We start from the raw sequence: 17,272 nt of genomic DNA, 5'->3' as shown, positions 1-17,272 counted from the left end.
TTTGGTGAAGACCAATGTTACAGTGAAAGCGTAGTCAACATTCATTACAATCACAGAAATGCGTACAGCCTACATATCGTAAACATTTGTAGGAAAAAAATCTAAAATATCACGGTTTATGTTGATGAAAATTAGATTTCAAAAAACAAGAAAGAAGTGCTCGACTGCTTGAAGGGTTTTCATACAGAATGTATTCCTTACATTAAAAACTACAGTCTATGATTAAAACATGTCTTAGATTACCTGCAAAATGATTGGTATATAAAACGACATTTCATACGCTTATAAACCAATCAGTCGTTAAATATAAGTGTTTTTTTTATTTTATTCAAAACAATCGTAGATGGAGACATTTAATATTTAAAATGTAATGTATGCGTAATTGTAGCGCAGTATGTAGAAAGACTAGAGCAACTTCCTGTCACATGTCCGCTACAGTAAAATCCAGATCATATGACTTCAGGCTATGAAAATGAAAGCTTGGTGCAGCCAGCTGAAACCTGTGTTGCTTATTTTGATCTTTAATCTCTGTTTTTACGCAAGTTTTCAGCTGACCGAGCCGCAGGTAGGCCTACGCCTTTCGTTTGCCAACATAACAACTGTAGTCTTTACATCGATGAGTGAATTAAACACGGTGTAAAATGTCTTGTTTTGATGTTTGTACAGCCATTGCTGGGACTGTTGTTTACAAATGCACTTTTACCTCTTTGTTATGGTTCGTGATCCAGGTATGTGAGCTCTGCGGCGGCACCGTGCTTAATGGCTCCGTAGTGGGTCAGTTTTGCGCCTCATCAGCCGGTCGGGTACACGGGCGCTGCTGCTTCAGAAATGACAACACAAGTGGCCATGAACACATCATTGGGTAGGATTTTGATGATGCCTTCATGGTTTATCAGAAATGTAGAGTTTATATTTTATTATGCCGGGTAAAATACAGCCTGGGAACAGAAACATGTGTAAAAGTAAGAGCTATCCAAAACTTAAACATAGGCTACCTATGAATAACTGGATAAAGAAATAAATCCATTATTTAAGAACATCAACAAAAATGTGCTTTTTTTTCCCTGTATATGTAATTTTGTTTAATGACAAAAACCTCTGGTCCATTTAATTGGAGTTGAAAAAGATTTAAAATAGACACGTAGGCCAGGCCTAGTTTTGTAAATAATGTGACTTTTCTTTTTGTGCAGATTGGATCTGTCCAATTGTTCACTTGCTCGGGTGGAGGATCTGCAGGGGGCGACAGAGGCATTAATGATGTATGTACAGTCAAATCCATTGTAGATTTGGTGAAACTGTGTAGAAACTGATGTGATGGAGTGTTACTGATATTTTAAGGATAATAGGTATTTGTACAGCGTGAAAATAATGCTGACAGTGTTGATTATGGCGTGTTTATTTGCTTCACAAACAAACAGAAAAGATGCGGGGCTGACACGTGTAGTCTTACTTTGACAACTTTGAATTACAATTTGGTAGACCCAACCCCTCTGGCAAGGACTAAAATCCTCCAACTTAACCTAAAAAGATCTAAATAAATAGAACTAAATATATAATAATATAAAGTAATATAAAGTACTAAATATTAAGTACATCATAAGAGCACTACTAATATGCAGTGAATGTCTTTTTTAGTTTCAATAACCATTTCTCCCAGTTTGTTTATTTATACATTTTTCCTTTGCAGAGACCTCTCACTGAATCCCATAGTCAACATCAGTGACACAGTCTTTCAAGGATTTAGCGAGTTAAATTATGTGTAAGTATTATGTGTAATAACATTTTTAAAAAATAAAGTAAGATGCTCCGGTATTTTTAAAGTCATTTTAACTCTTTCATTTCAATTAAATTACATTTTTTTGGGTCATTATAGGATTTTGCCACAAAAAATAGATTGTCCTGGAGGCAACTCCTCCTGGGAAAAGGTCGAGGTTAAAGAGGGAAATCGTCTTTGTGAAGGGCAGAAAGATATGTGCAATCAGACTGGACAGCTGTGTAAGTTTCCATCTCGTCATTCTTCCACTGGGACATAAATCTCAATTTACTACAGTGGCCTTCTGGTGATATGTGACATCTGTTTATCTCACGATTGTTGACGACCCACAGCCAGTGAATGCCCGGAGAACTCCCTGTGCGCCCCCTACGGCCCTGGCTTCTTCCAGTGCAGCTGTGCTGACAACTATCATGGGTACAAGTGTCTCAGAGAGGTCGGCTCTGTTCTAATCATTCACTTTATTCTGTACATTGCTAAGTTAAATATATTGGTGCACTTGGATCTTTTAATAATTTAAAGTCATATTTTTATTTTTCTCATGATTTAGGGGACGTTCCCAGCTCTGCTGGTGTTTGGGCCTCTTGGAGCATCGACAGTTGTGGTCTCTCTCCTGCTGTGGGTCACCCAGAGGCGGAAAGTCAAGCCACTCTAAAAGGTTGAACTGCGGTCAACATGTTCATGTGCAATGATCGACCTAGCTGAAACTGACTGTTCTGAAAGGGAAAACTGACACCAAGTGTGGTAGACCCCCAGGTTTCTATTCATTATTGTACTTTTAGTTTACTTGAACACCTTCTGGTGGGGTAGCTATCCATTTTATTTTGGACATTTAAAAAAAAAAAACTAATGACTGCGTTTTCAGGGCATTTTAGAAAAGAAATGATTATTAACATGTTACCCCAAGTTTTGAATTGTTTCTATTTATTGATATTACTACTGTTGATTAAAATAGTACTTTAAACGCAGTGAACTGAGGCAAGATGTGAATGAAGTTTTGTTTCAGATCATTCTGAAGATTTTCTTAACGTTTACTGTGCCAAATATGCACTGAATATGTCCGAATTCACACAATGGAACTTGAATGTACTTTGTCACATTTAAGGAAACTTGGTACAATTTGGCGAGTTGTGTATTGCATGTTTAACATGTACAAAGGAAAAATCAAGTCAGGTTCTCTACGTGTAAATCACTGAAAACTGATGTTCAACTTGGATCTATGTTTTCAATCTTTTACATGATTAAGTTACATTCAAATAAGTTTGACGAAAAGGGAAAAACTGAGTTGAACTACACGAGTAAATCATGTCGTTGTCACCGACTGTTTCTAGCCTGGTTTCACTTAAATTGTTGTTACACTCCACAATCTGCTGTGATGTCCATGTCATTTTATTCTTAATTTATCTTTTACCCTTGGTAACTTGGCAAACGTTTTGATGTTGACACGTTTGCAGTTCATTTACTTCCTCCCAATGACATTGAGAGAGGTGATGTGAAATGGGAAACACAAAACACATTCCTGTTTTGCTTGACCTTCATTTGACCGCTTTTATGGACCTGAAAACTGAATCAATATGAACTAATGCATCGACTGCTGGCTGACTACTGTTAAAGAAAACACTCGGTGTGTAGCTGTGGATAAAACCCGGCCCTCTCCAAGTTTAGTTTCCCCTCTTCTGTTGTCATTTGTGCCAAAATGAAATTCAAAGCATGGAAGTATCATCATGTGTGGACTTTTTGATCAAAACATTAAATGAGCTGAGCTCTTTTGCAAAAAAAAAAAAAAAAAGTTTTACAATCTGTGTCACACTTTCTTTATTCCATTCAATGGATCAGGTCATTCACTGGAGGAATTTAAGTGGAGGTCACAGTTATTACGTAACTATTTCTGGCTCATTTGAAATTGCATGTTGTGGTTGATGCAAGGAGAGTGTTGTTAGCTGCAATTACATTTTATCCTTTAAATAATGGCAATTAAATAGTCTGTAACAAGGATAGTTCACGACAAGGATCTATTGAGGCATCTTGCCATCTAGTAAATATATAAAACTCAATTAGCAAGGGTGATACACCTCTGTAATTTAGGAATATTTCCCATAAATACACACATGGACTCTGTTTAAAAAGCTTATGCCATTTCAGATATATATTTATTGCATGCTAAAAGCACGATATTTTGTGTTGTGTGCAGACATCCAAGCGCAAAAACTCCGGGCTCAGGCTGCAGCGGGAGGTCGTTCACTGGTCCACGTTTTTGACTCGCAGCACAACAGGGACCGAAGTGCACGGGATCATTCCTAGATCTGTGATGACTAGGTCCACAAAATCAGGCGGCGTCACGTCATACACCAGGTTCAGCAGGCCGAGTAAGGGCACCTGCTGCCAGTGCTCTAGCTGGGTCTTCCCTTTCCGTGTCACGATGAGGTCATCGGGGTCATCTGGAAAGCACAGATGATGATGAACTTTTGAAGTGATACAGTAAACACTAGCCCATTTCAGGGCTCAATATTTACGGCCCATGTGACGTCTCGCCTTCAATGTGAATGTCACAGGGGGGAGGGGTACAAAGTGGTCTGATCTCTTTGCCACCATAGGAGTTAGTAACAAGGGCGAGCCGAGGGAAAACAAAGCTCTGTGTGTGTGTACGTGGAGCTCCTTCTGTTGCTTTAAACATCATACGTCCGCTGTAACGCGATATGTGAAATCTCACCCTGGGACACCAATGTTACTCCATTGTAGAATCAATATGATCAATATAAGAAAAGACCTAATCTGGCAGAGCATCATTATGGCACTGTTGTAGAATCGCAATCTGAAAAAGGCTACAGAGACACTCTTAAGATATAAAAAAAACAAGCTACGTCATTTTTAGCCCTTACCTAGTTCATTGGACACAAAGGAGTCGGTCTGCACCCTCTCGCAAAACTTGTAAGTCTCACAACACACCAGCACAGGCACGTTAAAGGTTTTGGCCACCAGAGCTATTTGCGACGTCCCCACACGAGACATGACGTAGCCGTTGGCCAACAGGGCGTGAGCACCGAGGAACACCTTTGATACCTATGAGATCAATGTTCAAGGCATTATTACAACATTTACAAATAAAAACAAGGGAGTAAAAAAGTGCAGGAATTTAACTTGTTAGAACAATACAACGTGTGCTTCTGTTTTGGGGAAATGTGAACACCTAGTTACCTCTGGAAGGATGTAGGAGACAGCTGATATGAGGACATAGGTGCAGCTGATGCCTCTCTGGACCAGACGCCTCAGAGCCTCCCGGCCCTCCAGCCGAGGTCTGCTGTCAACCACGATGACACGGAACTTCCTGTCCTTCTCAAAGGCCTCGCACAAAATGTGGTTGACCAGTGATGAGCTGAGCAGAGGGAGATCGCGGCGGAGAAAAAAAGGGAAATGGAAGTTTTAAGGGTGGTTAAAAGTAGGACTTGCGGCCTGAATATGCAAGTTATGCATTTATTTAACACGACAAACAATCACACTATGACTAGTAACAGAAAGCTGCAGAATCTGAAACTAACCAAAAACAAGGAACACAGATATTTTCATGATATTTTTCCTGGCTTACCATCCGTAAACTAGGATGACATCCCCATCACTGATCTTTTCTATGGAGTACTTGGCAATAGCTTTAGCAGCAAGGACGATCTTCTCATTAATGTAGCACTCGATACAGTTCAGCAGTTTGGTTTTAGCCTTAACAGACAGAGAGGAAATGTGTCAGGGTGAGATTGCAAAGAAAAAAAAGAGTCAATCAATTCTATTGGATGAATAGAATCAGTTAGCTTCAACATGTTAGGTTTATGACTTCTGGCTAAATTATGAAAGACAAAGTTGGATAATAACCTCTTCTTCTTTGCACTGACTGGGGATATTTGAGATCTCTTTTTTGATGTATTTGATTGCATTACCCATGCTGGCTGACAGAGGGCGACATTGATTCAGAAAACTGCCAAAAAAAAAGATGACAAAAAAAGGTTATTTTATTGTATTGTTAAATTTCCAATCTTTCATGAACCTAAAATTATTAAAATTAACAGATCATAATAGAAAAGAACTCAAACATGAATAACACTGCAGCAGTTTTTTGTACCTGATATATGGTTTCAGTTTGTTGACCAAGTCTCTTGACAGCTCCTCATTTGGAGGTGTAGTATAGTCCCTTATGACCTGAGCAGAAAGAAACTTTACTTTTTAGAACTTTAAACACATCCAAAATGTCACATAAAAGTCAAGTGCACACTAGAGAGTGCAACATCTGATCACACTGTGGTGATGTTGATGGCTGCTAAAAAATCAACCTTTTTTCTGTGTGCATTCGCTCCGCCATGGCACCTACTCTGAAGCAGAGGCTAAAAAGGTTCCTCTAAACAGGGTACTAGGAACTAAAATAGTTCATAGTTCCTGCGGTGCAGAATGAAGAGGAGGAGAGTTTCAACAGTTCCTAGAACTATGAGGAAGTTCCTGCGGTCCAAAAAACACCTATTGTTTTTGATCAATGAAAACTGTGGAGTAATTTCAACAACTTGACGACAACTGAACCTTGAGCATTATATCCAATACTTTGAACAGTCATGAAACATAGCAGTTTAGTTTTTTTCATTCTGGAGTGTCAAAAAACAGCTTCCATGTTTGACGAGGTGGAAGAGGTGAGAAAGAACATACTGTAGATAATAAAGGGAAACCTTCCTGAAAATGTACGCGGCTGCTCCCATAGCAACCCTACTGATTATTATTTTATTATTCATTTTTATTGCAGTTTATATTAAACACATCCTTAGTTTAGATATGAGTATCAAGGTAATGCTGTTTATACGCTCAAAAGTATTTTTATACTTGAAACTAAGTTCCCCTAGAGTGCGTATAAGTTAACATGTAAACAGAAGCAGGATGTGTCGTTGCAAACAAAGCATGTCGTGAACTGACAAGAGTTTTTCAATAATATGGAATGATCATCGGTTTTAATCACAACAGTTACATGAATACAACCTTTAAGGCAATATCTACAATATTTACAATATCTGTTAACATCTTCCACTGTCATTACAGAAACACTTCAACGTGTAAAACCTTGACTTGTTGTTGTTGCTGTGTTATGTATATCACAAATAATATGCTGTGCCGTGTACCTGTTTGAAGGCATGCAGCAGGGCGACGGAGCGTGCGTTGGATCCTGCAACTATTCCCTGTGAATACTGGAGACCCAGCCGAACAATCACAGGATGAATGACTGTGGAGGGAATGCTGCAACAGACAAAAAAAAAAAAACAATAATAATCTGAGATTAAAGGTAATTTTATGAGATTCAGTGGAATGAATCAGACTCTGCTCAGCCAACACAAACCACCTACTGCACTCTGCACAGTTTGTCAGTTTACCCGAGTTGCTGTGTTAGAGGGGCTTTACGACTGTACTGGTGGAGATGAGAAAACAGGCTGACTTTGTATCCGTAGTCTGACCGGAGAGGGATCTGTAACAAAACAGATGAGATTCCACTGCCATTAATACCAAGTCATTCATAAGAAAGCTGAGATTATGAGGAAAGGAAAGCATACATCAGACACACAGCAAAGGCAAAGGCAAAAAAAAAAAGCAGATAAGTCTGAAAGTAAAAGTTAAGGGCTAAGAGTGATGGAGGAATTCTTATATTACTAATCTGAGGCTGCTCTGAAATAAACATAAACAGAAAGTTGTTCACATTAAAAAACAGATGTTGCAAACTCTCTCCAAACACAAACAGAGCAGAAAGGGATTTAAAAATAAACCAGCACAGCAACCAGCACAGTGTTTCAAAACAGAAACAAACAACTCCTCAAACAGACACATGCCATCGAAGCCCCGCTTCTGCCTCAAAGAACTAAACCAGTCGATGAGCATCCTGAACCCTCGAGTGATGTTGCATCAACAAGTTAGTAAACAGAACAAAATTAGATAAACCTAAATGGCACACTTAAGAATATGACCTTGGCATTTGAATCAGCATTGTACCCTGGTGTCTGAAAGAAATGTGAGTACAAGCACATGCAGTTAGAGGACTCGTGGTTAAGTGAGGATTCAATGGTTCAAAAGCCCACTATTCTTTGTAGCACTATTAAAGCATGGTAGGTAAGATTTTGAGAACTTGTTGCAAATCTCCTAAAGTAAATAACAATAAATGACAAAGTCTTCATTTGTATATTACACAAATTATACAGTATTATACGTATTTCTATAGTATTAAAACAACTAAGACCCATGCAATCCCACATTAGTTTGTCATCATACTGATCTTTAAATAACAGATAAAGAAGCTAACCTGTTGTCTTTCCAATTTCTTTGCCAGTTTCCTTAAAACCTCCGGGTTGTCCACCTGCACGTGTTCTGGAAGCCTCTTCACCACTGAAAACACAAGAGAGATGTAAATCTTTCCACTCTTTCTATCGTGTTGCTTGAGATTGTCTGCATGATCATGATAACGACCTGCAGGCTTTTACAGTACCTGGCTGCAGCTCACTAGGCGGTGCTTTCGGCTTCCCCGTGGCCGCCTGCTGTCCGGCGTCTCCCTTCTTGCCCTGCTTGGAGGCCCTCTCAGCCTCTTGTCGAGCTCTCCTCTCAGCTTTTAACTCCCCTTTGCTCTTAGCTGGCTTGTCTGCCGGGGCAGCAGTTTCTGGTGCAGGCACAGGAACAGGAGCAGGCACTGCTGAGGGGGCTGAAAGACAAAGGGAGCAGAGTTATTGAAGTGATGTACCACAGCTGGAAAAGTGTGTACCCATGTACAAACTACAACAACCATTAGTGCTGTCAATATAATAGTCACCTTTTTGGGTATTGTTATGTGTTGTGGGCTGGGCTGATGGAGGATCTGAACTGCTTTGCTTCTTTTCTTTCCCCCCTTCCTGTGAACCCTTGTCATCTTTCTTCTCTTTGCTTTTCTTTTGCTGTTTCTTCTCTTTCCTCATTCGCTGCTTCTCCTCTTTGGTCATCTCTCTGCCTTCATTCTAATAAGCAAACGTGTCAAAAAGAGGGTCAGAAACTATAACACAATTGGGCCTTATGTATCAAGGTTGGGCAATGTCTACCAACTTGGTATTAGACCATTTCCAGGGACAATCACAGCAATGAATACTGATCTTTTTGTAATGCCACAAAGGTGTTTTATTAAAGGTAAATAATGACATTTAATCTAAAGAACACAATTGACCATTTTTAAAGTCAAATATAAATGTAAACCAGTACCCAGTTCAAAAGTACACATTAACAGACTTTACCTTTCAAAAGGCTGATATAACTTTGATATGCCTCTGGTATTTGAACATACAGTCATGTGTGTTAATGAAAAATAATAACAGTTGCCTAAAGATTTAAAAAATGTATCAATAAATAAAAAATAATAACCAAGTTCATATTTGGGATTTTCCAAAGGTTATGCAGACAAACAGCAGAGGAGATCAGTCAGCTGTCAGAGAAAAGCTCTGTGATGTACTTGAATAGCATTGTTTAGTAGAGGTATGTACATGATTCACATGTTTTACTCAAAATGAAATGACTCAAATGACATACACTCATTAAATCGTCATCTCCATATAAAAAACAACAGCAACTCATATCTTGGTTAAAGAAAAGGCTGAGTGTGGTGTTAAACTAAAGGTTAGGATAGTAGATGTCTGCTTGTCAATCATTGGTTAAGGATGATGGATCTCCTATTAAATATGAAGCCATAAGACAATGACAACAATCAAGGAAATAATAGATTAGAATAGAATAGAATTACTTTATTGATCCCAAACTGGGATTGTAGCGTTACAGCAGCAGGTTATCCAAACACACAATATGAGTAAAAAACACAATGTTAGCAAATGTAAACACAATATAATATTAAATACAAAGTAAATAAGTACTAAAAATATAAAAACTAAGAATGTGAATATATACAACCAGGATTTAACTAAGTATTACTAGTCTTAAATAGGAAGATTAAATATGGAAGATTAAATGTAAATGTGCAAAAACAGAGTTGTAAATTAAATACGAAAGATTAAATGTAAATGTGCAAAAACAGAGTTGCAAATGGACAGTATTGACATAAGTTAAAGTGCATGAGTGTAGACATATAATAAGCAGAAACTATTCAATATAACGGCGAGTAGACAGCCAAATGAAGTGAACATGCAGTGCAGGGATAATTTGTAAATTTAACATAAACTAACCTTTGCTTGGACAATCCCATCCTTCGGGCCGGCTCCCTCTGCAAAACAAAGATAATGTGATTACATTTGGCACACTATACTTGTACTCCATCTGTGGTAACAGGCAGCACTGACAGGATGAACCTTTCATTAGAAGTCCATCCTTCAGTTGTGGTGATGCTGTCAGCGGAGTGTATGACACTGGACTTGAGATGTTTGCATCATGCTAAAGACACCAGTCTCAGAGCCGGCAGACTACCATCAGCCGTAAAGCGCAGCGACGACTTAAAACAGCACCATTACCTGTTCTGTTAGTTTAGAAAAGAATTAGGAAAAGATGATGCAATAACACCGCGATGTCAAGCCACTCTGTCTGGGGCTGGTGATTTGCTTGCAGTGCTAACATTAGCAGCACCAGCTAAGGGAAACAACTTTCCTACAAGCCAGTCCCAAACACCAAAAACAAGAATAGAAATTGGAAGGTATCTTGAATCTGTGTTTACGGAAAAACGTATCGAACTACCAGAAAATATCCATAAAGTCCAGCTGTTCCACACTCAAACTCACCTGGGTCTCCACTGTCAGCCATGTTTACGCTGCCGCTTCACTTCCGGCCGCTTGTTGAGGAACTACTGCCCCCCTCCAAAAATGATATTGACCCCTGGTGGACAAATGAAGTACTTTCATCAATCATATTCAACACTTTTCTTTTTTGAATTGGTTTTGAGGCATGAGATAAAAATAGATTTGGATTGATATCTCATGGTAAATTATAATAATTATTATTCTTTACTTTTTGTAAGTTTTGAGCTATCGTTTAATCGGTTTGGGTTACTGATTTTTAACAAGTGTTTGCTTATTGTTAGACCAACTCCTGACAGTTTTACTCATTCATTTCAATATCCTATTGTTTCTGTATCTATGAATTATTTATTCTTATATTGCCTTATTATCTTACATGTGTCCAACTTTCAACAATACTTATAATAATTATTCATTTGTCTGTAAATCTCCCTCCCCTGCCAATTACTCTATGTACAGATGATTACATCATATTCAGAATGAGTTCAGAATAGTTCCACCTTGTTTTGTTCTGAGCTTTATGTTATGTAAATAAAGCACTCATTCAGCCTTGACATTTAAAAGTCTTCATTTTTAATTCCATGCCAAATATGCAGCCATTTATTCTCTTTTATGTTTACAATTTTGAAACAGGCCTACTTACTACAATATAGTAACTCAACATGTTTCTTAAGCCAAGCAAATGACAGGCAGAGGTGTCATCTATTTCAAAGAATCTTTAGTTCAGTGTCGTAATTGTTTCGTTGGGGGATGTTGACTAATTGAGTAATACAGGCTTCAAGCATTGGACTATAATGATCTAAGGTAGATTTCTTAAAATACTGACCACTGGACTGAGGAGCATTATCATAAACAACAACAACAAAAAATTCTGAACATCATAATTATTTTAGGGATCGCAGTTCTTGCTTTGTAATCTGACTGCCAATGGGTCTTGTCACTGTGATTTAAAACAAATAAACAAACAAAAAAAGGGATAAAAAATCTGTTTCGGTTGAAATTAGATGATACATTACATGTATGGTGATGAAGATATCAAAAGTAATGAACGATATTGGGCTTTGTGCTGATGTGCTTGCGATACAGTTTTAGGGACTTTTTTTTTAAACATAAAGAAAATGTCCAGTTTCATCTGAAGGAATGTCACTTATCAGCATTACATACTTTTATTTAGCCTAGTATTTGAAATGAGTGAAGACAAAAGTACAAAAGTACAGATGAGTGCTCTAACAGTGAGGATATAAAGAACAAAGTTTCACTTGTTGCTAAATAAGTACAGTTAATACTTTATGTCAATTACATATTATTGAGTTTATGTAAGTAGCATACTTAATCATGAGACCTGTCCACAGTCAAACCTATTGTCATGTAAAAAATACTCAGAAACAGTGAGATGAGTTTTACATTTAAAAATAAAAACATAATCGTAAACCAGAATAAGCACATTTGAGTTGGGTTATCTAAGGATTTTTGACTCTTTGATAGAGTCTTTTAAAATTAGTTGGCTTTCTTTCACATGCACACAAAAAAAATCACCCTTTTTTCACATCTTTAATTTTATTTTTTAAGCATCCATTTCCATACAAGAAACAAGCGACATCAAACAACTAAGATAAGAAATGATTGGTCATTTATCAGTAGACTAACACCTGTGTATAAGTAAACGGTTTTTACACCGCACGGCCTCTGTGTCTTTGCTTCTTTCACGCTGGTGTCTGCTGACTGAATTCACGACGCAGTAGCTGGTTGAAGGGGACCAAACCTCACAGAAACACCTGACTTGGTTCCGTTTGACCAGCCACAGCAAGGCGTGTTGCATCAGCGAGACAGAGGGAAAGTAAGGGAGGAGGAGGAGGAGGAGGAGGAGGAGGAGGAGGAGGAGGAGAGAAAGGGAAGGATATGAGAGAGGAGAAGGAACAGAAATAGAAGCTGGACATCATCTTCTGGAGCAGTTCGGCCATCGTGTCCTCTTCAGCCTTACCTGATGAAACACACAGAGAGAAATATCATCAGTGACTCACTCACAAAATACTCTGCATAGCTACAGAATAGCAACAAGCGCTGCCATGTTACCGAGCAGACAGTTCCTATTTAGAGACATGGAAACCCTGACAGCTGGTGACATCGCCCTACTTCCATCCAAATCCGGCCTACAGGAGCAAAACCTTCACCCTCACTGACAGCTCTCTCCCTCCCTCTCTCCCTCCCTCCTTCCTCCACCCTTCCCTTTTTGAGGGTCCTGTGGGTGCTATAATGGGTGACAGCTGTGCTCTGTCAATCCTCCTTGACTGTCAGCCGGTGGGGCTGGGCAGGAATTTTTTCAAGAAGTCCCTGAGATCTGATGAGCTGCCCGGGGAGTAACCCTAAACTGCACACGCGTGCCTGAGCTGAAGGAGAGGGAGCGGGCCTTTTCACCTGTTGTCCTGACACACACACACACGCTCATGAACCCTGACCTCCCCCCTCCCGTCTCATAAAACAGACAAAGGCGAACTCCAACAACTGTTCTGAATGAAAAATACAAGTAAATCCTTTTTTTTTTTTTTTTTTAGATTAAATATGAAATTTGTAATCTTCCAGTGTGGTTGATGCTCTTGTCCCCTTGAAACCACACACTTCCTTACATTCCATAAGAGCTGAATTAATATGGGGATATAAGGAAGCATGTCCTCACAAGGGGCAACAACTGGATTCCACGCTCTGCTCCTCGGGGCACAAAGCAGCCTTTCATAGCCACACAGATGCAGAGAAGCAGGAACAACCCGGCTCAACAATGGTTAACTGTGACAGAGCAAGATGTTGGGGGGGGGGGGGGGGGGGGGGGGGGGGGGGGGGGGTGGGAGGAGGGGTGGGAGAGAGAGAGAAGGTGGTTGATGATGGCGGCAAACACTTGTTCAAATTTTTCCTCTAAAAGGCTAAAAGATAACGTTTTTTTTGGTTTACATTTGTCGAAAAAGCGGCTTCCTTGAGGCTTTGCTGTTTTCTTGCTATTTGCAGGGCTTTCTTGTTTTAGAACACAGACTCTTAAAACTTCTAGAAAAAAGACGTGTGTCTTGCTCTTAAATGAAATACCAACCCCTGCTTCTCTTTGAAGGGTAATGCCGATGTGGTGATGCTGAGCTCCCTCATGATTAAATAACTGTGGAGGGTGAGGTAAACTCTGACTTTCAGCACGCAAAGGTCACAAATCTAAACATAACACCATGCCAAGTCTTTCTGATTTGCTGTGGGAACAATGTGCTCTATACAACTGTTTAAAGAACGGAAATGAACAGAAAGCAATGGGTAAATATTATCACAATTAAGCATGGACGGTTTGAAAATCTTAACTCACCTTGAGGTCTGTTGCGTCTCCTCTTGTGCTCTTCTCGCGAGCAGCTGGAGTTGAGCTGGAGGCCTCTTTAGTCTGGCTACACTTTCTACTTGTGACTACTTCTTTGATAAATCTAAGCACTCCACTGCCAACCAAATGGCCACATAAAGACTAACCTTTCACTTTGATAGAACTGTGAGAAACAAATGTCAGATCAATAAAATATCCTGATTATTTCCTGTGTCACACCTCAGCTTCCTCTCACCTGTCAGAAGTGTCGGGCTCCTCCACTGTGGCCCCCGAGTCCATCGTAAAACTTGCAGAAAGACTAAAACTACCAGTTTGACGCCTGATTCTTACTCAAACTGTGGTTAAAATCAAGGAAACTAGTAGGACAACAAGTGTGAAGTTAATAACAAACTATAACCAACATAAAGAGCTAACTTGAAATAACAGAGATCGACCAAAAACACCTGAAAAAAAGTCCTGAATCTCAGAACAACTTTGCTCCTTGTACCAAAAGCTTACCTTTACACCAATTATAAGCCCTAACTCAACTCAAAGGGTCCCTCTTCCTCCTTTAAACCATTCAATAACTCCCTCATGCCCCTCTCTTCCCTCCATCTCAGCTCTCCTGTGAATGACCATCCTCCTTCGTTTCTGACCCGATGGATTGTGCACACAGCAGGCCTTGCAGATCGGCCTTTTCTATCCCGCTCGGGAGCGCCCCCCTCCAAAGCGGCCTCCCACCTGTTGGTGTCCTTTAGAAGCCCGGGCCTCTCCTGCGCCTCCTGTCCGGCCCAATCAGGGCCCTGACAGGGGGGAGCCAGCCTGTGAAATCACACCTCTCAGCTGTTCACACTGGGCTCGAGACACCCTACACCCCTGCCGTTCCTCTGTTCAACCCCCCCCAACCCCACGGACCCCACCAAAACCCCACCCTGCATGTATTTTACACCGAATGTCAATGGCTGCTCCTGAGAGTAAAAAAAAAAAAGGGGGGAAGGAGAGGGATACAAGGAAACAAGGAAGCAACTGCAGGATGGGCGGGTTTTATTGGGTTTGGGGGTACAGTGGAAGCAGCAGTTACTGCAGGCCGGGAGTCCCAGCTGAAGACAAGGTTGAGTTTCAATGTAGTTTGGTTTTTGCGTTTGACTTAATGTCATTGTATCATTTACAGTGCAGGAACTAGTGACTGTTATCAGGCGAACCTTTGACAAAAGCTGTTTTTAAGTGACATCATGATGTCTTGGGTTGCTTTCCTTTGGGAGAAAGCCCAGACGAATCAATCAATCTGCTGTAATGTAAACCTCTGTTAATGAAGCTCAGTCAATGATATGTGAGGAGTGTGAAAATGTTATATGGGTGTTCTCGTGGCCCTATAAAACCTGAGCAATAAATCCTCCAGTGGCTACAAGGTGACCATCCTGCCGCCATGACACTTCGATACAACACTGGATGAAACAAAAGCATTTGATCTGCGTTTGAGGGGGGGAACGTACAGGAATGGGCAACACTGTATAAAATTAAAAAACGATTTCTGCTCAACCGTTTACCCCCTGAGAGTTCGATTTCTTTCCTTTTACTTGCTCTTATTACTTACTGAGTGATCATAAAGACTCTGTAGATCCTTATATGACTGTTTTGGAGCATCTGTGCGACCACACAGTGACCAATACTGTAGAGGCCGGGGCTCAGGGGTTCATTTTCCTCTGCTGCAAGCACAAGCCGCTCCGCTAAGGTCAACACCTGTGTTCTAAAATCAGAGCGGGGTTGGGTGTGATAGGAACCCGGGCCTCATTCACAGAAAGCTCCAGCTCAGAAAGGGGGGCTTATATTGAAACCTAATAGTCTCGCTATTTTCGAGGCACTCGCCGTCCACAAATAGCCCCCCATTGCATCTTTGTAGCTCCTGTTTTTTTTCTCTCTCTTTCTCTCCTAGCACACAGGATGTTGTCTAAATTGGACAGTTGTTTTATATTTCCCATGGCTTCAAGCCAGGGTGTATCACAAATGCAACATTTCCACTAATGTCAGCTATGCACCAAGGCCCGGCCAGATATATCTCGGTGCTGAGAATATCAGATGACTTTTGTTGTTGAGTGGATTCTTTGGTCGCTCATACCGGACACAATGGTAAAGACACAAATCATAATCCTGCTGTTCCTCCTAACAGCTGATCACTGTCACTTACGGCGGAGGATAAGCCAACAAAAAGATCAGATGAGGAGCGTCTCATCTAATCATCTGTTCCTCTTTCATCATGTGTCACACATCATGCAAATAGATCTCATCTTACTCTGTGATTCTTCTCGCATCTGTCAACCCCTCTGCTGCTTTATTTATTTTAAGGTCCAATCATCAGTCTGGTGATCATTTATAAGACGGTTAAATCCCCCAAAAACCTTCAAAAAAACGTTTGTTGTGAAAGGGATAGCTCTTGGCCCTCATTTAAAGGAAAAACTTTTTCCTCAGCTTATGATTGACTCTTCCCGAGGTCTTTTGTTCTGATTTCTTTTGTTTTTTTAATCAAATATTCGGCAGCATGTTCCATTCAATTAGGGCTGCTGATTTTAAAAGTGTATGAGCTTTATAAGAAGTCAAAAGAGTATCACATTGAAAGGTTCCTAAAACTAAAACAGGCTCGATTTTGACATGGTACCATCTTTTCCTTGAGTTCCAAAAGTCTGCATTTCAGGGCTTTAGTTCAGCCCGATACGGTATGGTACTGTATGGCATGTCACGATACAATACGATATGATGAGATACAATGTGATGGGATACGATATAATGAGATATGATACGATACAAAGAGTACCATACGATATGATGCGACACGGCATATCCTGACACGAGACGATACAAAATGAAATAATAACGTACAACACATTACAACATGATTCAATGATTCAAGAGGATATGATGCAATGCATTTTTTTTGTCCCCTCAGGGAAATCTGTCTTTGACTCGATTTCTAATCACATAAACTGCAAAAACAAACACGTGGCAGAGAAAACAAAGCAGCACAGAACAATGACAAATGCATAATGGCTGTTTCTTCATGATGCCCCTCAAAAATCTAAAGTATATCAACATGCCATGTTGCAGCTGAATCATGACTGGTCTTTAGGAGCTGCATTTATCCATCAGCTGAAGAAATATTTATGGAACAAAACGTTGGCATTTTAGGGATTTGGAGAGAGGGGGAAACTTTGGGGATTTGACCAAAACTTTGAAGGTATAAAGAACCCCTCTGGGTGCCATCGTTTCTCAGAGAAACTGAGAATGTATGAATCTACACCTTTATCATTTCTTTTGAGTTAGAACATGAAACATTTGAGGTACGTTTTTAAACAATCTTTTATAAACTCTGTGGTTTCTTTTGTTCTGTGGTATGAAGAAAAAAGGACTGTGCTGTTGCATGGG

At 40.0% G+C, this 17,272-nt stretch overlaps 2 protein-coding genes and 1 long non-coding RNA gene across 4 annotated transcripts; 1 reads left to right on the top strand and 2 right to left on the bottom strand.

The window, feature by feature from the left end:
* Nucleotides 1-427: 427 nt before the first annotated feature.
* atraid (all-trans retinoic acid-induced differentiation factor) lies at nucleotides 428-3,493 on the top strand. Its single transcript, XM_061052161.1, has 7 exons — nucleotides 428-565; nucleotides 729-862; nucleotides 1,191-1,259; nucleotides 1,688-1,759; nucleotides 1,874-1,995; nucleotides 2,107-2,207; nucleotides 2,322-3,493. The coding sequence occupies exons 1-7, from the start codon at nucleotides 467-469 to the stop codon at nucleotides 2,424-2,426; spliced, it is 702 nt and encodes a 233-aa protein (XP_060908144.1). The 5' UTR covers nucleotides 428-466; the 3' UTR covers nucleotides 2,427-3,493.
* Nucleotides 3,494-3,889: 396 nt separating this feature from the next.
* eif2b4 (eukaryotic translation initiation factor 2B, subunit 4 delta) lies at nucleotides 3,890-10,603 on the bottom strand. Of its 2 annotated transcripts, XM_061052158.1 has the most exons (14): nucleotides 10,519-10,603; nucleotides 9,973-10,010; nucleotides 8,583-8,763; nucleotides 8,265-8,474; nucleotides 8,082-8,164; nucleotides 7,750-7,782; nucleotides 7,165-7,256; nucleotides 6,916-7,030; nucleotides 5,880-5,956; nucleotides 5,633-5,735; nucleotides 5,355-5,482; nucleotides 4,967-5,144; nucleotides 4,651-4,831; nucleotides 3,890-4,209 (listed from the first exon to the last, which is right to left on the bottom strand). In XM_061052158.1, exons 1-14 carry the CDS (start codon nucleotides 10,538-10,540, stop codon nucleotides 4,010-4,012), a joined length of 1,641 nt encoding a protein of 546 aa, XP_060908141.1. In that variant the 5' UTR covers nucleotides 10,541-10,603; the 3' UTR covers nucleotides 3,890-4,009. The 2 variants fall into 2 exon arrangements, with proteins under 2 accessions (XP_060908141.1, XP_060908142.1); XM_061052159.1 differs by lacking the exon at nucleotides 7,750-7,782.
* Nucleotides 10,604-12,069: 1,466 nt separating this feature from the next.
* On the bottom strand, nucleotides 12,070-14,712 carry LOC132985037 (uncharacterized). The gene is made up of 2 exons (XR_009675018.1): nucleotides 13,868-14,712; nucleotides 12,070-12,514 (listed from the first exon to the last, which is right to left on the bottom strand). It is a non-coding gene; the product is annotated as an uncharacterized LOC132985037 (long non-coding RNA).
* Nucleotides 14,713-17,272: the final 2,560 nt, after the last annotated feature.

This window comes from Labrus mixtus, chromosome 12, assembly GCF_963584025.1.
Source record: "Labrus mixtus chromosome 12, fLabMix1.1, whole genome shotgun sequence".
NCBI classification, from domain to species: domain Eukaryota; kingdom Metazoa; phylum Chordata; class Actinopteri; order Labriformes; family Labridae; genus Labrus; species Labrus mixtus.
The sequence above is the reverse complement of the archived record's forward strand: the minus strand, read 5'-3'. Positions and strand labels throughout refer to the sequence as shown.

Coding starts and splice junctions, on each gene's coding strand:
- atraid (XM_061052161.1), top strand. CDS start 467: ATGAAAATGAAAGCTTGGTGCAGCCAGCTGAAACCTGTGTTGCTTATT. Junction 1,260..1,687: donor GCGACAGAGGCATTAATGAT/GTATGTACAGTC, acceptor TTTCCTTTGCAG/AGACCTCTCACTGAATCCCA. Junction 1,996..2,106: donor CAATCAGACTGGACAGCTGT/GTAAGTTTCCAT, acceptor GACGACCCACAG/CCAGTGAATGCCCGGAGAAC.
- eif2b4 (XM_061052158.1), bottom strand. CDS start 10,540: ATGGCTGACAGTGGAGACCCAG. Junction 10,011..10,518: donor GGCTGACAGTGGAGACCCAG/GTGAGTTTGAGT, acceptor TTTGTTTTGCAG/AGGGAGCCGGCCCGAAGGAT. Junction 8,165..8,264: donor GCCTAGTGAGCTGCAGCCAG/GTACTGTAAAAG, acceptor TTGTGTTTTCAG/TGGTGAAGAGGCTTCCAGAA.